This window comes from Brienomyrus brachyistius, chromosome 9 (assembly GCF_023856365.1).
Source record: "Brienomyrus brachyistius isolate T26 chromosome 9, BBRACH_0.4, whole genome shotgun sequence".
Taxonomy (NCBI): Eukaryota; Metazoa; Chordata; class Actinopteri; order Osteoglossiformes; family Mormyridae; genus Brienomyrus; species Brienomyrus brachyistius.
This window is the reverse complement of record NC_064541.1, coordinates 14,597,121-14,620,113: the sequence shown is the minus strand read 5'-3', so window position 1 is coordinate 14,620,113 and position 22,993 is coordinate 14,597,121. Positions and strand designations below refer to the sequence as shown.

The window sequence follows — 22,993 nt, the reverse complement described above, 5'->3', positions numbered from 1 at the left end:
CATAAACACTTGAGAGGCTGTTTCAACTTTATTATAATGTTCATAAAACATGTCATAAATGTAATAGTATATGTGCAGAACATTTGATAATGTGTGAGATGCCCCTCCCTTCACAAGCCTTGTGGAGTACAGCTGAGAGTTCTGTACATTAACACTGCTCCCTAGAGGATGTACACTGACTTGCAGGATGGTGTGGAACATCACTCCATTCTGATCTATGTATTTCCATACATTTGCATCTTATATATACAGCTTGTTCTGATGAGGACATTTTCTCTTCCAGGATGGAGGTCTATAGGGGAGAAGAGACCAGAACTGAGAAGGTGGAGGTTTTATGGGGGCTGTGTTTTTCTGGGCTTCTAACGGGGTCAGCATGGAGCAGGAAGGGATGGTAGTGAAGAAGCAGAGAAGTTTGCCTGGGAGTAGAATGTTGGAGGGTGGCCGGGGTGGGGGGCAGAGATACACGTCACCCCGAATCCATCAGCCTCCACAAAGCCCGACGTCACTGCGGCCTGACATCCCTTAAAGCCAGATTATCCCAATTATTCAAGCACTACCTTAGCCTGGAAACCTGCCACCGCCCAGCAGTCTGCACTCAAGCTCCCCTCCTAGGCTCGGTGGCTGCCAGGCCTGGCCTGGACACTTTGCACGAGGGAGCACGCGTCCGGATCCCGACACCGATCCCACATTCCTCGGCTGCCTTCACAATGAATGCAGTTTGCAAATGCGCTTTGCAGGCAGCGCATTAAGACCTGCTGGCTGCACTTGCGTATGCCACGCCTCCTCTTCCCTCTCCTCTGGAATTGTTTCCATAGATATGGGATATCAGCCTTTCCCCCGGAGCGCCAGAGGTCAGGTGATCAGGTGGACGGCATGTGGCCCCTCCCAATACCGGGGTCGGTGAATAGACACACATACTGTCACCCCCGCATCCACCTATCTGCTCCTGGAGGTGGGTCCCCTTTGGAGAGTTTGTTGGGCATCAGCTGGAAGGTCCACCGGCAAGGCCTTGATCTGCAGAATTACTAAGGGCTCTTCCTGGCTCGAATAAGCATGGGGTTCCTAGGGACTAGCAGGAGAATCAGCTCCAAAAGAAGAGGACAGCTGCACCACATCGCCACCATGCAGGCAAGGTGCTGGCAACAAGTGCTGAATTCACCACCAACCACATGCACTGTAAGAGCTTCACTCCCATTCAGCCGGAGGGTGCGGGAGGCATCATGACCTGGAGGGTAAGCTGCGGCGGAAGGCATTTGATACGTGTCCCTGGACTTAATTAATTAGTCCCCTTAATTGTGAGATTACATTCACAGATTGTGTTTGGCACTTCATCACTATTCCACTCAGAACATGAAGGTGTGAATCTCCCCCCCCCCCCGCTCTCAATGTTATGGACACAGCCCCTTCTCCCACATTTCCTGGGTGTGAATGTGACGAAGCAAGACCTCGGCCATCTGTTTGCCACCCTTCCTAACGGTGCGCCGATGGTTTCCACATTCGCGGGGAAGGTCAAGAAAACCAGCTGGTCTGCAGCCCTGTGCCACGGCCCTTGAAGGAGGGCCTGTGCACGCTTTTAAGACGGATAATCAGCAGGGCCGCGTTCGAGGTCTGCTTGCAGGTCCACCACTCTATTTTTGTGTACATGTGGACTTCAGCCAGAGTCATTAATCCCGTAGGGGTGCTAACACACAAATAATTCCTGAGGATATATTGTTGATTTGCCTTAAGAGCAAGACAGTGACCCTGGGTGCACAGTGTAACCACTTTTGGTTGGGACTGTGGCTCAAGATTATCTGATATATGATATCATAGCTTGTCATGAATTTCGTACTGATAACACCCACCACTGCTGATCTTAGCTGCAGATTTCACCTTCAACGTATCAATGATTGCGAAAGACCAGAGCGACGAGTAAGATGGGTGGATAAGTTAACTACAGACGGCTATGCTATACTCCAGAACATATATTTAACAAGTTTTCTCACTCTGACCACTAATGTCCGCGTCTCTCCAGTTCTGGGAAGCTCTACCTCTTCTCTAGGCACTGTGCCCAAAGCTTAACAACCGAAGAAAAGTATCACTGAAAGACGGCGATGTTTGCCTTAAAGACAGGCTATGCTGACTAGCTGCTCCACTGGATGAAGTGATGCATGCACAGGACACAGCTGAGAGCGGCAATCAACAGACATCAACACTCAACTTCCTGCACGATGATGACAATGTGTAATCAACAGAGCTAAAATTAGACACAAAGGTCATTGTGGGTTTTTTTTTAGGCTAGTTTGTGTTGGAGCGCAAGTTGAGCCACGTGGTATCCAGTTACGTTTGGGACGTGATCACAGAATGCAAGGAGAATATGACTTCAGCTGAAGGCGGAACCGGGATGGAAAATCGTTTATGTTTAGGAATGAGGGACAGAGGAGCGCAGTTCTTCATCTGGATGTGCATGTCAGCATTCCAGGGGATTCTTAAGGAGGCCTGTTGCCATGCACCTAAGGAGAGAGGATTGAGAGTTACCTTCTGAGGAGGAAACTATATGAAGGTCCTCCGTATGATCCAGGTGGCCGGTGTAGAAACAATTAAGGCGCTCAAACACTCAGCACCATGCTGCCTGCTACCTTCTCCACCCAATGTCCACCTCCACTTCATCTACAGGGGATTATGATTCAGCTGGATCACTTCGCTCCATTCTGTCGCCATTCTGTCAGGAGAAAAGGCATCACAGGAAATTGGCCCCGTCCACCCATAGTGGCTTTGCCTTTGACGGGACAAAGCCAAAGAGCAGGTAATCCCCCTCCCCCCCCCCACCGCCCCCCTCCGTAAGGCCTCTGGCTGCCAAATGGGATTGAACGGCCGGCACAGGCTAACCCGTGGCCCAACTGTAAGGACAGGCATGACCGGAGGGTTCAGCTAAGGAGAGAAAGAACTAAACCAGTGAGCATGTGAGGCTTTGGCACCCCCCCCTCTCCAAAACGAAAGTGACAGATGTCACAAAGATGACAAAATGAACAATGAGGACAATTAAAACAAGGACCAAGACAAATGTTATTTCGGAGAAACCGTGTTTGGCTAGGAGGTTTTTTGCCTGCTAACTACACCATTCATGATGAACTATCGCAGAGGCAACAGCGACCCCACAGAACACCTGCCTCACTATCAGTGTGTAACGTGCACACATGAGCAGCCCAGACGCGCTATCGCTCGACAGAAGCCCAGATAAACACAGCCCACAATGAAGAAGCATCCTGCGAGCTGATTTCACAATCAGTCTATGGCTAAGAAGAAAATGGAAAGCTCTGATAACGGAGGGAGGTCAACTTCGAAGGGATGATGCAGCTTGTGAGAGGCAAGTAAACGGCAAACCAGCACCATGTTGAACATCAACCAGGGGACAAAGCACCTCCAGTTCCTGGAGTGATGCTGCAGTAGGTGCTGAGGCGGAGGGCTGTGATCGAACCGGCTGGTGCTGGTGCTTAGAGGAGAACTAAGGTTGACAGTGTTGAGCAAGACAAGCTAACAGCTTGCAGAATAAATGGACAAGATAAATACTCAGGATAGCATCGGCTGCACGGCACAAGATAAGAACCAGCAAATACACACAGCAACAACCGCTTGGCAGGTGTCTGGCCATAACAAGGCAGGCCACTAGCAGAGTGGCTCCCTCCTGCCAGGAGCCAGACATATTAATTCCGGCCCGATTTCATGTGCCGCTCCATAGATTAGGCGTCTGTGCCTGTGACCAGAAGGTTGGCAGTTTGAACCCCGTTTTTGACAGAATAGTCACTTTTCAGTTGGGCACTTGACCAAGGCCCTCCATGCCTAAGGCTGACCCTGCACTAGGACCTCAAGCTTCACTCTCAACTGAACTTTGCGCTTAACTTACAAAGCAATGGACGACTTTGCACCAAAATATCTTTAGATGTACAATTCTCATACAACCCTCCCTGTCTGCTTCAATGTTAAGGGGCAGGATATCTGTTAGTATCTAGAGTAGAAAGAACTATGGAGCATTTGACCCAGCTCTGCAGCTTCCAGTAACATTCAGGCTCACTCTCAGTATTCAAGACTAAAAACACACTTTACATTATCTTATGGGCACTCTGATTCTAGTTCAAGTTCTAGCTCTAGCTAGCTGCTCACCAGAGGTGGATAGTTCAGGTCCATGAAGTAAAAACCCAGACCAAGATTTTGTATCAGCCAACCAGTTGAGTATAGAGGCATAGTCACCGAATATGCAGCTGATTGGTTGAAACATCTTGATGTGGATTTTTACTTTCTGAACCTGAACTATCCACCTGCGCTGCTCACTCCAAGTCAGACCTATGGTGTGAGGCGTAGAGCTGGGTGGGGATCCGTGCCATTGGCTTTGGATAAACTGGACTGTCAGTGCTGTCACTCTAGCTTCACACCCCCTTGTGGAATTGCAGTGCTGATGTTTCAAGGACTCCCCATGCCTGCATTCCCACTTGCTTCTCCCTCCTACTTATGCTGCCATTGCCATACCAGTACTCACCTGCCAGTCTGCACTGCCTCTAGTCTCCCCTACTCTGGCTAATGTACTTTTTTACCCACCCATTCCTTCTGGGGATGTGCTGCCTGGAGACTCAAAAATCAAGATATCCTGCCCACCCTGCAAAGCCCTACTACCTGCGACTTCCTTCCCATCTGCCCTGCTGCCAGCGATTCTGCATTTACACTCTGTCTTAATCTGGTGAGTACAAATCAGGATGTCCTCTGCCGGCCCCAGGAGAACGGGCTCCCCGCTTTGAGACTGGTTCCTCCCAAGGATATTTTATATATACACACACACACACTACTGTGCAAAAGTCTTAGGCAGTCCAAAGAAATGTTCAAAGCTGTTTATCTGGGTAGCAAGTGTACTTTGGTTTAGAATAAAAAAGACAATCTATTATAACATGTGCAGATTAAGAGTAACACAATAAAAACTAGTAATAATTTCTTCTGTTTTCTAAAGAGTTACTGATATCTAGTTGGATGGCTAGATGAACTGCTTCAGTTCCCAAACTTGAGGGGCACCTCATTGATTTTGTTAAATTTCACCAACAGCTCAATTAAATAAGTAAATATATTGGTTTAAAAAGTCACTGACAGATTGACCAGCTGTATGAGGTGTGCTAGTGGCAAAGTCAAAAAATACATGGCTGCACTGGACCATCGCTGCAAATACTAGGATAATTTTAGCAGAGGTTCTGAAATGGCTGAGCTGACACACTTTGACAAGATAATACCATAGTTTTACACCAACAAGAGGATAATCTAAACATTTTTTTGCCTGCCTAAGACTTTTGCACAGTACTGTACACACACACACATACACACACACACTTGTACAACTGGCGAATAAAAGCATCGGTGGATTATCTCTAACGTTGCCGGCAGCCACTCATCACTGACACAGAAGCAACATACTGCAGAGAGCAGCTCTCCACAGACATGAGAAGAGCAGCAAGTCGCCCAATGCGGGTCTCAGCTCACTCTGCTCTTCAAAACTGGAGTGTAGCAGGTTCTCAGGAGAATGAAGAGAAAGAGAGGTGTCATTGCACAGGTGTGGTCTTTATTGCGTGGCTGCAGGCTCACTGCAGGACTGGGGGGGCACATAGCCTAAGACACCCAGGGTCGAGGTCAGCATTTTATTTTCAAGACCTTAGAGCACTGGTTTCCCAACCCAGTCCTCAGGGTACCTCCAGACAGTCCACATTTTTGCTCCCTCCCAGCTCCAGGTAGCAGAGACACGGACTCTCTGGGGTTGAGAAACACTGTCAGGAGCAGAGCGGTTCCACAACGCAGCTACAGGTACCAGCAGTCACTAAGAATGTAAGAACGGCACAGACGAGTACAGGCATGTCCTGAGCATTGCTCTCCAGCCATGCAAAACACACACAAAAACTGTGTACTTTGCCCCACTGGGCCCCTCTGTAAAAAAGACACACTGCCTGGTACGTTCTGTGCCATCATTCTCCGAAACAGCTGCCTGCACACTGCTGTAGTCCTCAGTGTCTTATCAGGCTTATCAGGCTTCATCGCCAGACACTATTAAACTGAATCCCAGACCTGTTCTTCAGACCTGGCTCCATCTTCCCAGCAGACATCTGACCCTGTCTCCCAGAGCTTCCTGGGAAATGAAGTCTGTACTTTAAATCAGTTCTGACAGAGACCAGTTTCCTCTCTGCCAGCTCTTAACCTGGTGTGTTCCAGTTCCTGGGGGGGGGGTAATATGGGCTGCCAGGGCCATGCTATGGGACCATCACCAAAAGACTGCAAACCTATTTCACACAGACACTCAGGTAAAGCACAGCACTGCGTCGGAGAGGATGAGGGCGGGGGTGGATGTCACGGTGACACTGGTGGTGGTGGTGGTGGTAGTGGGGGGGGTGGGGTGTGTGAGCACTGCTTCCACTCTTTGTCAGTGCTTGTTCCATGTGGGGGCTGCAATGGGCCCCTGGGAAGCTCTCTCCACCACAACAAACTCCTCCGGGTTGTTGAGGGCCTTGTAATGGAGAAGCAAGTCCTGAATGGCTCGCTCCTCGATCTGAAACATGGAGAGGTCACAGAGGGGTCACAGAGAGGTCAAAGAGGGGTCACAGAGGGGGTCACAGAGCCAGCAGTACCTGGATGAGCGCCAGCGGTTTCTCCCGGCTACGACACAGTGCTGCCTCCTGCTGGAGCTCCTCCTCCACGATGGAGGCGAAGGTTACCATGGTACCCACAGGTGGACTTCCCACTGCCGGCAGCACCCAGGGGCTGATGGGAGAGGACAGTCGGGGTGTCAGCTTAGAATGGGGCAAACACAGCAAGACCTTTCACTGAGATCTCATTACCCTGCATGTGGTGGTCTCTCAGGCCTGATCTGGGGACCGCAAGCCTGACGCTAACATACACACGCACACACACACACACACACGCACACAAGCGCTGACAGGCAGACAGCCCGAGCCATAAGCAGATTTCCCAGCTCTCTTATCTGCCAATGACCTGAGAATTAAGGGCTAAGTGTCCCTGACTTACTGCTACACAAACAGCATGAAAACAGAGAGCCCCCTGCTGGAGATAGTCCATAACTGCAGCTACACAATACAGCCAGACAAATATGCTGTACCACTGCCTGCATCCCCAGGGTATGTGTGTGTGTGTGTGTGTGTGTGTGTGTGTGTGTGTGTGTGTGTGTGTGTGTGCGCATGTGCATGTTGTCAGAAAAAGGGGTACAGCTCACCCTGCTGGTCTCTCCATTTCTTTTATCTCACAGCTCTTAAAGGTCACTTTCCTGGCAGAAGAGCAGGACCCTCCTGGACCTTCAGCACTGGCCCTGACCCGCATCTCCTCCTCTACCAGAAGGTTCCGAAAGGACTGGGATGCCTGGGGAGACTGGAGAGGCGTCGCCCTGAAAGCAGAGATGCAACACAGCCAGGGTTACTGGCGAACCTCACTTTGCATTAGGGAGGATTTGGCTCAAACCATCACAACCCACAATAGACCCAAACACGACTACTTAAACCTACCATGCTCTCGCGGTTTTGGTGGGGGTGGAGGTGGGCGCAGGGGAGGACTTGACCGAGATGCTCTCTGTGCTGGGCTCCTTGGTTGCCATGGCGATCATCTTCCGCTGCTTCTGAGACAGTTTTGGCGGGAGCGAAGAGGACTTGGTACCACCTCTGTCGATCAAGGGGAATGAAGAGACCGGCGTCACGGGACCTTGAACCTACCCAGAATCCCTCAGGGGAGTAACCCAAACGCCTTCCTGCAGAGCCCAGAGGCACTAGGACGAGCGGAGATGAGGCCAACTTACGACCCAGGGCTTTTGGGCGGAGTCTGCAGGTTCCAGGAACATGCCTCCATTTCCATGATGGTGCGCATGTCCAGAACAGGAGGTGGCTGGGAAGCGCTGGAAACAGATCATATGTCGCCCATTAAATATTGGTCCCCAGGCAACACAGCTGGGTTATCCGATAACCTGAGGTCCACCCACCTTGGTTTGGGTCTTGGAATGGGCTGGGGGGCAGAGCTCCAGCCAGGGGGAGCCACCCGGGATCCCCCGTCTGGGGTTTGAGGTGGGGTCCTCAGTTTCAGGATACGAGTCTTGTCCTCCAGCTGCATAGACCGGACCCAGAACCCGAATCAGAACCAGAGCCGAGAGCTTTTCTCTGCAGCAGCAGCAGTACATGGGGGGCCCACGGCTGCACCCTACCTGGAGTCCATCCTGAAAGATGGGGGAGTGGAGGTCGCGGGGGCTGCCCACCCCTGCATAGCTCCCCTCAGAGTCTGAGGTCAGCAGCTCCTGCAAGGACTCAATGGAGCTGGTCTTCCCTGACCTCACCAGACCTGCAGGGGGCGATACTCATCTGATTCGACGCATGCATACCATTACACCCGTCTCAAAACCAAACTGCATCATATCGTCTCTGTCTGACTTCCACTTTTTGACTATTGCGTCTTTATACTATAAATGGAACGCGTCCATTTTCCTCCGTCTACTGATAGCATTTGACATCTGACCCATAAAAAGATGTTTTATGAAGTATTCATGATGGATGTTTGTATAGATCACTTCATATAGCTAATCTTAATCTTGATTCCTAGATAATTGTTAATTGTGAATATAAAGCGAGATTAGTTTGTATCTTGCCGACTCTGACATTTGCCTCACTGACAACAATCACCATAAGTCCGTTTAGAACATTAAACCGCTGACTGACGGCTGTGTAAAGGCAGGTTTCTCATTGCGTCATTACGGGTGTCTCTACGTTGTTTTAGGTTAATTTTGTCGAGTAGTTACTAAGAAGATGTTTCTTCACACTGCTGAAATAATGGATTTTTGGAGCAGTTTTTTCACTGGCCAGTGACGATATGCGGTATGGTGCGGTGGAGATGTTCAGCTCAGAGGGGGAGAGGGTACCTGCAGCAGGGGGGCTATGGATGACGTCTGACAGAATGTACCCCCCCGAGCTGTCGGACCTCCGGCGTGGCTTTCGTTTTGCCTTTGCTTTGGCTTTCTTCAAAAGAGTCTCTCTGAGAAGAGCGATGCAGCACAGGTGAAGTGAGAAGGATCCTGGATTGTACCACTTTAACCACAAAGCAAAACGTTCTGTACTCCTGAACCACAGGTGGGAGACCTGAGGAGTATGCACCATGTCACAGGGCAAAGGTCACCAGAGGTCGCCATCATTGGTGAGTGATTGGTACGCCATACAGTACCAGTCAAAAGTCTGGATACACTTAGTGACAATTATTTGGTTTTCAACACGATAACTCTAAGCACACCTCAAGGTTGTAGTAAGTATTATCTTAAGAACAAGGAAAGAGACGGAGTGCTGTGACAGATGACCTGGCCCCCACAATCCCACCCCCCCGGCAGAAACCCTTTAGAGCTGGTTTGGAATGAGCAGGATCCAGGAAGAACTTTTGCCCAGAACCGCTGGAAACATCTTCAGGCCTGTTGGAGAAGCATTACAGGCGGCTACATCTGAAAGCTGGTTGAAAGAATGCAGGGAGTCTGTGATGCTGTCATCAAAGCTAAAGGGGGCTGTGTTGAAGAGTCCAAAATTTAAGAAAATGTTGAGATGATGAACACTTCTGACGGTAATTGCAGTATTTGATGAGTATTACTTCATTGCCCCGTGGCCTTTTACTATAAGGGGAATAACAGAGTTAAAATAGAGACGGATGCATTAACAGCAGGTGTGTCCAGACTTGACTGGTGCCGTGTGAGTGCAGGTGTGTAGAGTCATGTGACCAGAGAATCACCGGGAGGTGTGGTCTATCTCCGTGCCGCTGTCCGTGTTGAGAGAACAGTCCCAGTCCTCATAGGCGCTGAGGTCCGGGCCGTCGGGGTTCGGTGTGATCAGACGCTTCTGCATCGCTGGAATCTAAGGGCAGGTTGCGAAAATGACAGCGTGAGTCACACAGAACGTGGAGGAAGAGGAGGAGGAAGAGGAGGAGCAGTAAGGGCTCACCATGTCCCTGTACACCGCTGAGAGCTCAAGCTGCACATCGGCACTCAGGATATCCAGGGCTCTGAGGACAGACACAGGGGGCATGAAGCACAGAGTCCACACTCCAGGTCATTAATAAAGGACCATTATTATTTATTACGTCTTATTTTACTATTCACTACTGTATATTTTGCTACTTATTCTAATTAAGTGTTTTTTACTGTTGGTGTTATTGTGTAATAAGCCGCTGAGTCCAAGAATTTTCATTGCCAGTTAATGCTGTTCCATTGATATCTATATATGACAAAAAACTGGATCCCTGAGTGATTCTCACTTGGTCTCCAGCAGGGAGGCCATGTTAAGCACGATGAACTGCAGGCAGGACAGTTTGAGCTGCTGGGCATTGTACATTGCTGCGAACTCCAGCAGCTCCGCCACGTTCTTCAGGGTCACTGGGGGGGGGGTGACATCACAGTACATCACCCAATCAGGTTCCTCCACTGGCCTGCTCAGAGTGACAGCTAACTAAGAGTCAAGAGCAGAAATGGCTGTGATGATTGCCCGACGACAGCACCCAGCGCAGAAACGTGGCCCTAACTCCAATACCCTAACGTCGCTTTGACCCGGAAGTTAACGGCTCTATTTTAACAGATCTTTCAGGTTCGCTACTGACTGGGAAAGGATCTGTCCACACGAGCCACATTTCGCTCTGCGGCCGCGCGAGAACGAGGAAGTGAACGTGGAAGGTGGTACATACGGTTCTCCACGACGGTCACCTCACAGATCTCCTTCAGGCGAGGGATGAGAAGCTGGTCGGCCACGACCAGGACATTGCACACAAATTCCACGTTCAGCGACTCTGCGAGCAAAGATGGCGGAGACAGACATCTGTTAGCACATGGTCTACTCCAAGCACATCAGCATTCATGTGCATTTAACTACCAAATATATAGAAGGTTGCTGGTTCTAGTTCCTTCTCATTCTGCTACAATACAAACTACATAACTGGGTTAATTTTGGCCAAGCTAGCCAGCAAACGCTGTCCTAGCTGATTATGTAGTTATTCTCAGACTTTCTACGCTGCATGCCACCTTAAAGAGAATTCTTACTTCACTTTTCCATGTGTGAATTCAATTTCATCATCGGGGTTTGGCTGTGGACGGCTATAGTCCGTACGCGCATAGCCCAGATTTTTACATCTAGCAGAAACCTTGTGCATCCATGTGTATGTGCAGGATAATCGATTAGGTATTTCCGGTAGCTGGCAGTGCAGTCTTTCATAGATCAGCGGTCACTGACAAAGGAGTAGAGGAAGGATAGCAGTTGATGTTGTAGTAATTATGGTGAGCAGCTGTATGAAGAGGGTCGGAGATACCTGCATATCTAATTTTTCATACTGTCCAGACGTTACACCGAGGTAAACGGTATTTTTAAAAGCAAAGTTTTAAAATTCGCCAAGCGGGTTGGGGGGGGGGGGGGGGGGTTGTGGCTAATTTTGTCTTCAGGATTTAAAAATACCGCAGTACGCCTTCTTACCGTAATACCACCCAAGCCTGGACTAATAACGTTAAAACTGTTCACCCGTTTCGCTACGCTGCTTATATTTGCGTTTGTTGCGATACATCTGCCCTCTGCTGGTCTGGTGGAGTATCACTGCTGTACGCAGCGCCGACCGCGACCGTCCGCATCTGCAGCTGAACGTGGTACGAACACAAGCTGTTGCGCACGATGGTCTGCAGCCCAAAAGTGCAGTATAAACTACTCTTTAGAAAATATCTGGCTCTCCGTGGCCAACCATTGTAACTGATGTTCAAAAATAAATATACCTCACTGCATCACTAGAGGGAGCTTGAGTACCACTGGAGGTACAAATACCATCGTTTGATGAGCACTGCAGTAACAGACTATCCTGTCTTTCCATTTTCCTCACTGGCATAGCGAACGCAATCTCATATATCTGATTTTATGGGCAGCCTTCACCATCATGACAACGTACATAAGGGCGCTCAAACACAGGTAGGAGCCCAGAGTTGGCTGTGCAGGGCAGAACCGTCCCATGTCCTCATACATGCACAGCCCCATGTCCAGCGCTCACCTTTGACTGTGACTGACTCATCTGTGTACACATACTCCAGGATGACCTGCAGGATGTCTGCCCTAGTCGGCATCACCAGTGCAGTGCAGCAAGAGGCCTGCAGGGGGCAGAGTGAAGTCATGCAACAGAAACAACCAACTCAGCTGTTGTCAAGCATGGATACAGAGGACACAGGATGGAGATGGTCCAAATATGAACTCAAAGCATAATGCAGTAATATTACTAGAGTTCAAGTGGACTGGAAATTACCAGCAACTGACTGAACTAGACTTTAACAGTTAGAAAGGGTAACGCTTACTTCAATCCAGGGGTTTCCCAGCATACTGTGGAAGTACTCTGTAAAGAGAGACCGCGCCAGTGTATGAGAGAGTCCATAAGAGGCGTGCACACACGCGCACGCACACACGCGCACGCACACGCGCGCACACACGCACACACGCGCACGCACGCACACACGCGCACGCACACACGCGCACGCACACACGCGCACACACAGGAACTCACCAAGTCGAGCACACAGTACACACTTGTGGCACGGGAAATCCTTCCCATCTTCGGACCGCAGAGTAACATCGCAAAGGTAAGAGCTGTGGTCAAAGCGAGGGTGAAAAGCTGCAATGAATTCTGGGTTACAGTCTCTGTTCTAGACCGAATTTCACCCCATGGAACACAGGAGAGCGTCGGGGTAATGAGAGAGGCTCGCTGGTCCCACCCCAACCCACGACCATGATGCTTCTTCAAAGCCACGCCCACCCACAGGCCTCGCTGACACCATGGCCACCTACCATTTCTTTGGGTTGAATTTCAGCTTGTTTCCGGACTTCTTTTGTACAACGTTGATCCTTCCGTTCTCGTATTTCACTCCATCCAAGCTGTAACGGCCAAACAAAGCGATCTAGACAAGTTTAAACTCAAATAAGTGTTTTGCTGTGAAATGTTGAGGTATCATAAGACAAGGAGTGTCTCTCAATATGCATACTTGACCGTACTTGTGTTCACGTGCTCCTGTTTGACGTCATCTTCCATGCCAAAGACCAGTTCCAATACTCAAGAACAGAAGTACAGAGGAAGATAAAAATCCCAGGATGCCATTCTTGCCGCACTTCAAACATCAAGGAAGCCTCAGTTGCATTCTCAGGAAACGAGGTCAATCCCGTGATTCACTGCATCCAAAATTCATCTTTGGGAGGCAAATTTGGCAAGACTAATCTTGCCAAAACCACAAGTATGATCTTTGCATTTTTGGCATTGAGAAACACCCCAGTGCCAAGAACGCAAAGATCTACAACAATGGAAGATGACGTCAAACGGGAACACAAGTACGGTCAAGAACACATTTTGAAAAACACCCCATGTCTGATTTAGTCACCTTCCAGAACAGTTTTGAATGCCCACCCACTAGCCAATTAGCCAATTACATCAAACTCTATAAACCTACCTAAGTAAATGACTTGAAGTTGTGAAGTTAACAGGCTAAGTAAAGGGAGAGGTAGAGTTTCATTGGCCAGTCCAACAGTGGGGCGTTCCTTACCGTGCAGACAAACTGCCGACGCCCAGTCTCTTGGCCACACCCTGAAGGACCTTCACTGGGTTGACCCCTCCCTCACTGGCCTCTTTTCCTCTGCTCTTCTTGTTGCTCTTATTGGCTTTGCCCTTTGGCCCCTCCCCTCTGCAGTTGGAGGCGGGCAGCGAGCGGTACACCTCCAAGGCAGACCGGCCCTTCAGCTCCTGGTGGAAGCCCAGCTCCTGCAGGTCATGGATCAGCTGGTCCGATTCGATCCCCGGGCTGCGGTCCTGGCTGGGCGCAGCGGGCTGGGATCCCGGTTGTAGCATCTGGCAGCTGTCCGTGTAGATAAACTGCAGCACCTGCTCCAGCATGTCCGCCGGGACCTTGTCCAGCACCAGCAGTTCGCAGCCCATGGCATCCTCGCTGCGCGTCACCTCTTCCACCTCTTCCCCCTGACCCGGCTCCGGGTACAGAATACGCCGGAAGTAGTCGGAGCGGGAGGACAGGATATATTTGTGTGCCGGGAAGGTGCGGCTTCCGGCCCGCAGGGTGACGTCGTGGATGCTGTCCGTCTCTTCGGCCTCAGCCTGCAGGCTGCGGAGATGCTCGGGGAATGAGGAGGCAGAGACGGAGGGGACCTCGAACAGGCTGGGGGGGGGAGACGACATTGGGGGGGGGCGGGGCATCAACGCAACGCTCACACGCTGCACACTTCCCACGAAGCCGGCATTTCTGGAAACTCGTAACAGCCAGCACCATATTTGACAGCAAGCAGGGTGAGATAATAGTCCTTGAAGCGATTAAAGGGCCTTGCTCAGCAGCCCAACAGCAGAATCACACTACCTTCTCTGGGATTTGAACCAGCATTCTAACCTGCTGAGCCACACAGCCACCCCCTACCCCCAATCCCACACCAATACCTCGTCTTAGGGTCCGACTGCAACACCGCAAAGTTGCGGCCCTTGGCGTCCATGGTGATGCTGACGGCCCTGTGGATAAACGGGATCCTCTCCAAGCGGATCCGCTCGTACGGCCCGCCGGCCTCGGACTGACCCAGCTCCAGCACGCTTCCTGCCTCTGAATGACCGGAAAGAAGTGGGGTTTAGAGTCACGAGGGGGTGTGGAGACGTGCAGGATGCTTAGAGCTAGCAGGTGGACGCAGAGGAAACCTTTGCGATCTGCGTTCTTCTTGCGGTCTTGCTGCCAATGGCCATTGAAGCCTTCACCCTCCTGGGTGACGAACATCAGGTGGTCGTCGCTCAGCGCCATGTCCTCCACAAACACCTGCCGGCCATACGCCCAGCGACACTGCTTCACGGAGCTGCTGGAAGATCTCCAGCAGAACACCTGACAGCGAGAGGGAAGGCGTCATAAGTGACGAGCCAGGACTGAGCAGGGCCGAGAGAGAGGCATCTATACATACCCTTCCTGCCTGGTCCAGGGCGAGGATAGACACCTTTGCCCCACCCTCATCCGTCAGCACCTGGGGGTCCACACGATGGTCCAGGCTCCCCCCACTCACTAGGACCTTCTTGATGTTGAGCTGCCTGGGATGGAAAGAGGCAGAGGGGTGTGGTCAAAGGGAGTCAGAGGGAGCTCTCCACACACAGACAGAAGGACGGCACCCCACCTGGAAGCTAGCTTTTTGCACTGGTAGTCAGCGAGCAGGTAGACATCTCCCCTCTCGGTTGCACACACGGTCGCCCCGGTGCTGGCTGCCAGCATGCTGATGGTCACGTCCTTGTGGTGCAGGGCAGATACCTGTCGAGGGGCCGTCACGCACTTCTCCCCATTAGGGTCGAGCAGATAGCCTGCAGGTGGGGAGGAACATTCCTAAGAAAGCACCGGAATGGGTGGAAGCTGCTCCTTAATCGCAAGGCCGGGACCCGAAATGGAGCAGGACCTCCAAGCTCAAGGTGTCGGGTCTCACCCAGCTGGCCTCCGTTCAGCCCCATGGTGTAGACCGCCTCCCTGGTCCACAGGACAGTATGGAACCTTCCTGCCGCCACTCCCACCACAGTCCTCCCCTTCAAAGCCTTGGAGAACACCTGGAGGCCCATGGATCAAAGAGCTGATCGCTCCGCATGTCTCAAACTCAGACCTAAACATCCCAAACAACCGGAGATCTCCAACATTCATCTTATCAGGCGGTCTGGCCAATTATGCAATTAGCTTTTCGCCGCAGCTTTTTTTATAGTCAGCGTGGCACAGCTGTCAGTGAAGGCCAAAGCCCCCCTTCCAAGAGATACGAGCAGGACACAGGGCGCTGATCCCCAAACAGGGGTTCGACAGGGCCTCACCTGTTTGGGCACATTGCTGGATGCCGGTGGGGGGGTCAGGCCCAGCTGGTGAAAGGTGTTAAGGCCAAAGGTGTAGACATAGCCCTCCTCCGTCAGGACCACGGTATGATCCTTGGCGGCAGCAACTTGCGAGCAGTGGTGGGACAGAAGACCTTCCACCACACGGGGCACCTGGGTAACGGAGGCCAGACGCAGGTGAGGCAGACCTCCCACGGCACCGACGAGGAGCTACACCCAGCGCTAGACGGGGGAGACTCCTACCAGGTAAGTCTGCTCGTCGCCGTGCCCCAGGCGGCCGCCCTGACCGTGTCCACAGGTGAACAGCTGTCCCTTCTGAGACAGGAACACCGAGTGGAACTTGCACAGCACCACCTGGGGGATACAAGTCGAGTTCTGTTAGATCTATCATCTGGACAGCTAAACCCGTGAAAGAGAAAGGTCTGAGCTGGAGGACAAAGCGGGGGGAGATATGAGACACACTGACCACAGACACGTCGCCCCCGCCAGGGGCTGATGTCATACTGCAGCTGTCAGAAAACAGTGTATATATGTGTGTGTGTGTGTGTGTCACACTGCCCCATCTCTCTCTCTCTCTCTCTCTCTCTCTCTCTCTCAGTGAATACGATATCACAGGATGTTCCTTCTCCTCATAATCATCTCTTCCATGAGCACCAGACCATGCTCTTTAACATCTGGCACAGACACCTCTCATGGAAGGAGGCCATCAGCCCCACTCCGACAGGCCAGAGGACACCATGCTGCCACACGTAGGCCAGAACAGGAATTACACTCTTCGGCTTGCCAGGCGCACAAACACTCTATGTACCACAGTAGGGAGGGAGGGTGAGATTAATGGACAGAAGAAGCAGACATGGGACCAGTTACCCCGCAATCTCCCCCCCCCCATGGCCCCTCCCAATGCCCAAAAGGAGAGCAACTGAGACAATGAACCTCTATACACAGCTGTCCATGGTCAGACTGACTGTGGCTGCAGCACAAGCTATAAATGGCACCAATGCCAACCGACTCCCATTAATCCAGATTCCACAGGCCAGTGCCAATCATCCTCAGCCTGTGCCCGCATCCCAGTACCAGGGAAATCACGGCCCTGCTATGCAAACCCAGTTCTTTGGGCCACCCCTGTGCCAGACCCAACCCAACAGTCCCATTTTAAGACATTGACAGACTGGGAGAATGACAGCTCACCTGTTTGATGTAAACCCCAGTCCGGGCGAAGAGGTCTACAATCTCAGGATGATGACGGCTCTCCTGGTTACCGTGTCCCAGACTGAAGTTAGTGTTGCTCCCCCATGTGTAAACCTCCGTGGGGTCTGTTCAGAGAGACAGGCCTGCTTAGAACAGCTCTACATTTCCATAATAACATCAACAGACACCTTCTGCTTACACCCCGTTCAACAACTAACAGCTTAGTGTTCCTAATGCTCGTGGCAGTTTTACTTGCACAGAAATGTTGAGGGCAGAATGGAAAATGAAAATATGAAAATTCTTTCTCCAAACCAATCAGATTGTAGAGGAGGTGGGTCCAAGCAACTCGAAGAGGAGGGACCAAGACATCTTATTGGTTGGTCTCACCTCCTCTACAATCCGATTGGTTCTTTCTCTGAACCAATCATTTTCCGTTCTGCTCTCATTACATTTCTGCGCAAGTAAAACTCCCAAGAGCTTTCCGAACAGGAGTTATACTACCTGCAGTCATGGATGAATCCGGGGAAGCCGGATTCCACCATTCCACTCTGCAGATGGCAATCCCAAAACACAAGTGAGTGCGAACTAGAGAGGCCTTCACACGAGCCGAGTTCTGCTGTCCTGGATTCCCAGCCAGAAAAAAACTAACAGATACGATGCCCCAACGGCAGTAAAGGGACAGTGAACAGCAACAGGACCTGAAGTCAAAGTTCTCCTCACCAGTACTCCTGAAGACCACATGCTGGGGCCTGTCCTTCATGGTCAGGTCCAGGACGGAGAGGCCTTCTTTGTCCAGGGTGGTGAGAAGGCCACCATGCTGGGTGGGAGACAGGAAAGGCGTGTCGAGTCTGAACCAACTATGGTTTGGTACGATTAAAGAGGAACAGTTTGAGGCGGAGCTTGAATGTGGATTAGCCAATGAGAAGCAAGCACACAAGCAGAGACCAACTGTATAACCAATAAACACACACCACGCACAGCCGGTACCTTGATCAGTGCCAGCAGACAATGGATGTGCCCGTAGAAGGCGCTACGGTGCAGGGCGGTCCACCCGGACTCCTTGTCCTTTACCAGGAGGTCAGCACCTTTGTTCTGAAGCAACCACTCCACCAGGGGGCGCCGTCCCAGCGAGGAAGCCATGTGCAGTGCGGTGCGGCCGAAGGCGTCACGCAGCGTGGCCGCGTTGTGACAGTGGGCCGATAGAAATGCCCGCAGACGTCCCTCTGACTCCGTAGTCGTCATCGCTGCCACCACCTCAGCTGCGTGCCGCGCAGACCGGCAACGGGCCGTACAGTCCGAAGGGGGGGGGCTCATCCTGACCGCCAGAAGTGTGCCCACACAGAAAGGATCCCCCAAACGCGGCCACGACCAACTCGCACGGGAAAGTGCCGAGAACCAGAGGCTGATATCTCCTGGATGGGAGATAGGGGGCGCTAGCACCGTGCTGATGTCAGGAATCCACCGCACGCTAGCAGCCCCAAAACAGCCTCACCTCACCGCACACGCGTGTCGACCTGCTCCGCACACACGCGCCGTCCACATAAATACATACAAAACTGTACAAATATAGACTCTCTCTGTTGGCAAAAATAGACTTTTCTTTTATATAAACAGTTCCATAGAAAATGTAACGACTCCTTCCTCCTTATTGCTGCAGTCTCCTGAGCCCCCACCCTGGGGAAGGGAAGAGTCCACCTCCCCCAAACTCCGATATCTTTCAGGCCTCCATAATTGTATGTCGAACCTGGGTAGAAATGACACACAGACACACACACACACAGAGTTAGATACCTTTAGTAGGTACAGATACCGCGGTATAAAAACATCATGGAATTAAGTCAGTTTCCATCTACATTTAAAAACTGTATTTAAGAAAATATATATCTGTACACACTGAAGGACTGGAAGAGACAAATAATCAGGGCCCGCTCTGCCCCTTCGGCGGTCCAAGGAAAAGGTTTACTTGGGAGGCCCCTTTACCGAGAAATCTGCTGTAATTCAGGAGGCCTAGCGACGCCCATTCTGCCTAGCTATACAGCTGTAATCTGCAGCAGGCAGATTATGGATCAATGAAATTCAGTTTGACATTCAACAATTTCAACAATAATAAATTCATAAATAATCTTTTGGCACCAACCCCACCCCACTCACTCCAGAACTTAGCAGTCTGTGTTCCATAACGTGACAGTTCCAATTTACAAGGAGAGGGTCAATGACAATAGAGCAACCTTTTTGGGGGAGAAGAAGGAGGGGGGGGGAGTTTGCTGGTCTGCACTGCTGTGAAATGACACTGCAAACTCAGCTGCTACTTTCAGGACCCGGAAAAGTGCATTTTCACTAGAGTCATTCTGAAGACACAGGGCAGCTCTTACAAAGCGGCAAACAGACTCCAGCTGCTACATGCAGAAAAGCTCTGGCCCACAGGACTCCGGGCGACCGAGCCGCACAGGCGATCCGCTTCATCTCCAGTCAAACGAATATCTCCAAAACAAGAAGTCCCTTATCTAAATAGTTCTCATAACGTACACTTGAAATTTAAGGACTTTTATGTTTAACGCCTTTAAAGAGTGTTCTAGCTCCTTCCTCATTTACGTTTGTGCGTTGACGTGAAAAAATACCAAACGCAAGACAGTCGGGTTGAAATCAGGACAGGAAATGTACCCATGTTGCATACAGATGTCCTCTGGTGATGAAAGACCCCTTACCTATAAACAGTCATCCTTTGCAACTTTTACTAAACCGTGCAGTGCTGCGTATTATAACGCTGCATGGTGCTGAACCCTCAATCAAACCCCAACAAGCTCAACCCCCATTTGGGTACTTTATTACAATCCACAACACGGGTGCTGTATTGACCACCAGCAATCAGAAACCTGCGGTTATCCTTTTAGCAGTCCGGCTGATGACCTGTAATTAGGCTGTGACACTTTTAATGCTGATATGTGTCCGGGGTGTCGAAGCCCGATTTAAACTTACGCCTAGGTAACTTACTCCAAATCCTTGGCAGGAAAGTGACACTGGGACCGCAGGCGTATATATGAGCGCAGATCGGCCTGACGGATAAGGGAAACGACCGGCCGGAGCCGTCTCTGTATGTCCGGCCCACAAACCCCTCTCACCTGCCGCTAGATGAAGCTGAAAACGGGGGTTCGGCGGGCCTCAGCGACACAGATCCAAGGGTTCATGGTGCAGAAGAACGCGGATCTAACAGGAGGACTGCTGGAGGTATACGGCCAAGGAGAGGGGACACGGAGGCGCAGGGTTGGCTGGAGATGACGGCCGTAAGTCGCGTCAGACTGTCGCAAACGCTGCAAATGCCCTTAAATGAGTTCCCCACTTTTACCGCGATCGGCGTCGTAAACCGCCCTGTCAAAAGTAGTCGGTCGGCTTTCACATACTACGAGACCGAGAACGACAGTAAGATATGAGCAGAGGTCTTATATTAGCTACCGCCCCTGCCCATGTGTAGTGAGCTGATAATATGTGCTCAAGCAGCCTAGCACGCTTACAGCACCCAGTGAGTCATTCTGTCAGGCATAAAGGGGCCTCATTCTTACCACAACACTACCCTTCACTACTTTTTAACATACTAAGATATTTACTAGAATAACCATGCGCAGGGTTGCTGTGCAGAAGCACAACTTCAGCTTCTAGGATCTCAGCCCCTAAACTTTAGGTCTCATATTTCATAACTAAATACCTCCACTGTTTACGAGCAAACACTGCAGCTTTTAATTACACATAGGCATACTTTAAGGTTAACAGTAAGTGCTTACTTCTTGGATAAAACTAAACATTAATATCGACATACTCTGAAATTTTATGACAGTAATATTCTACGATTTTATCATGTACAGTAGAACTAAACTGAAAGTTAGGTTTTATTCTCTATGAGAAAAACAGCACTGCTTCTTATAGCGAAATTATTATTTTTTAAAAAAGTTGTTAATTTTTGTTTTATGTCTTAGACGCTATTTCATGTAATTAACAGCTTGTTGTGTAATTATTTTTTTATGGCACTAGGTGGCCTAAGAGGACTGAGGTTTGCTCTTGATAGATCACAGCGTAGTCCCCGATTATTGCTACTTATCAAAACCTTCCATCCTCCGAAGGCACTAACGGACGGTGCGATAACAAATGGCTGACTTTTGTTAGTCAAAAATGGACTTGTGGTCTTATCTTTGTAAGATATACTTTTAGATTTTGTATGGTCTGGGGGCTCTGGAAGTGAAGCCTTATTCCATTATTACACACAGACACACACACACCCGCGGGTTCCTGGTAACAGAGATGTAAACTATTCGAGTTAAATTTGTTGCTTCGTGTGTATTGGGTGTGAGACTCCTCTGACAGTAAGGGGGGGTGGTTGCATAGATCACATTTGGGGACTAAAAAGTGCAGTAAAACCTGGAACTTCCTTACTTTTGGGGTTACTTCTTCAGGTCCCCATTTGATAACCTCAGTTTTATAAAAATCTGTGAATGCAATCAAAAAAGTAAAAGTGCCCAAAGTCTTGTATTTGGGTTGGTTACTTATGGTTAAGGTTAGGGCTGGGTGGGGGTTAAGGGTGTCGTGATTGGGATTAGGGTTTTTCCCATAGAAATAAATGGGCGGTCCCCATTTAGATAGGTACACCAACTTGAGTGTGTGTGTGTATGTGTGTGTAGGTGTAATTTAGGAACAAGCCATGTCCAAAACATGTGATAGTCCAGCAACATGACTGTGTCTCTCTCACTCCTCTCCTGCCTGGCTTTTTGAGGTTCCTGGAATTTGTCCTATGCATATTTACTCGTCATTAATCAATTAAGATTACTAATTAGCATGTAATTAGAATCTAATCTAAATTCATGAGAACCATCATAAAATAGTGGACTTCTGCTGCTGGGCATCGTGGTGGGGGGGGGGGGGGGGGTAGTAGGACAGTGGTGTTACGCTGTATTGTGACTAAACTGTCTACGAGGCCTGTTAAAAAGCACAGCACCTTGTGAACGTTCATCCGAAGGTGAACTGCAGAGGTTAAAAAGCCAGCCGCTTGGTTGAATTGTCAAGCCAACCCAGCAGACCACTGATTAAATTTATTATGATTAGCAAAAAAAAAATAAAAAATTATAATCACCTGGTGCTTTCATCTGTGAGTTACTCACTGGGCCAGTTTCCAGTCAACAGTTGTTGTTTCCAGGTAAAAGCCAGGCAATGTAATTTTCCATCCAAATGATGCTTTGGATGTATCCATAAAGGTGATGACCATGGGGCTCTCTTAGGTGCCCATTTGGGTACCTAAAATATGCGTAAGCTGGGATATTTGTGTTAGATGTGGTGTTTTGGTTAGGGCTGCAGTGCCAGGTCGAAAGAGGCTTTAGGGAAATAAAGTACATCGTTACAGATGGCTGTCTGTGACTTTAACTTCATCCTGCATCCCTGTGAAACCTATAAGCTGGAGAGAATTAGGCTTGAAGCCACCAATCGAGATTTGAATAAAAGGTACCATGTTGATTTGTGATCCACAACTAGAAGGTTGATGTGCGGGAAATCACCAGGACTGTTCCTTCGGGTCTCTGAGGAGTTGCTGAGAAGCAATTTACATCACATTTTTATGAAATATGGTGGCGTATGAATGGGTGCTTTGTACTATTAATTTCGTAACAATACAGTAGCTGTACCGACCATTGCTCACTGGGGGCGCTAATTTCATCTTCCTATAAATGAAATGAAGGTAGGGACAATTTCGTACAGGAGTTCGGGTAACTTGTTTTAATACCGCAAACATCCTAAGATATCCGTGTTTTGAATTTGATGTTAATACTAAATATTCGGAATTACATTTCCTACACTCGATAGTCTCCGTAATTAAGCGAAACTAGCCTATAATAAGTCTGAGACCGGTTATTATATTGAGGACAGTATATTAATCTGTATAATACAGATTATTCGTGTTAGA

The 22,993-nt window shown here is 49.9% G+C and overlaps 1 protein-coding gene across 1 annotated transcript; it reads right to left on the bottom strand.

Moving 5' to 3' along the window:
- Positions 1 to 5,566: 5,566 nt before the first annotated feature.
- Positions 5,567 to 20,500, bottom strand: ibtk (inhibitor of Bruton agammaglobulinemia tyrosine kinase). The gene is made up of 28 exons (XM_049024688.1): positions 20,175 to 20,500; positions 18,043 to 18,799; positions 17,776 to 17,872; positions 17,056 to 17,180; positions 16,111 to 16,221; positions 15,850 to 16,020; positions 15,480 to 15,597; positions 15,180 to 15,360; positions 14,973 to 15,096; positions 14,719 to 14,896; positions 14,470 to 14,626; positions 13,574 to 14,197; positions 12,828 to 12,914; positions 12,547 to 12,629; positions 12,341 to 12,378; positions 12,043 to 12,139; positions 10,705 to 10,806; positions 10,282 to 10,399; positions 9,969 to 10,029; positions 9,760 to 9,881; positions 8,912 to 9,024; positions 8,204 to 8,337; positions 7,985 to 8,106; positions 7,805 to 7,900; positions 7,518 to 7,670; positions 7,232 to 7,399; positions 6,630 to 6,762; positions 5,567 to 6,550 (listed from the first exon to the last, which is right to left on the bottom strand). The coding sequence occupies exons 2-28, from the start codon at positions 18,367 to 18,369 to the stop codon at positions 6,425 to 6,427; spliced, it is 3,966 nt and encodes a 1,321-aa protein (XP_048880645.1). The 5' UTR covers positions 18,370 to 18,799; positions 20,175 to 20,500; the 3' UTR covers positions 5,567 to 6,424.
- Between the last annotated feature and the right edge of the window lie 2,493 nt (positions 20,501 to 22,993).

Coding starts and splice junctions, on each gene's coding strand:
- ibtk (XM_049024688.1), bottom strand. CDS start 18,369: ATGAGCCCCCCCCCTTCGGACTGTACGGCCCGTTGCCGGTCTGCGCGG. Junction 14,897..14,972: donor CCCTGGACCAGGCAGGAAGG/GTATGTATAGAT, acceptor TCTCGCTGTCAG/GTGTTCTGCTGGAGATCTTC. Junction 8,338..8,911: donor CCATAGCCCCCCTGCTGCAG/GTACCCTCTCCC, acceptor CGCCCCCTGCAG/GTCTGGTGAGGTCAGGGAAG.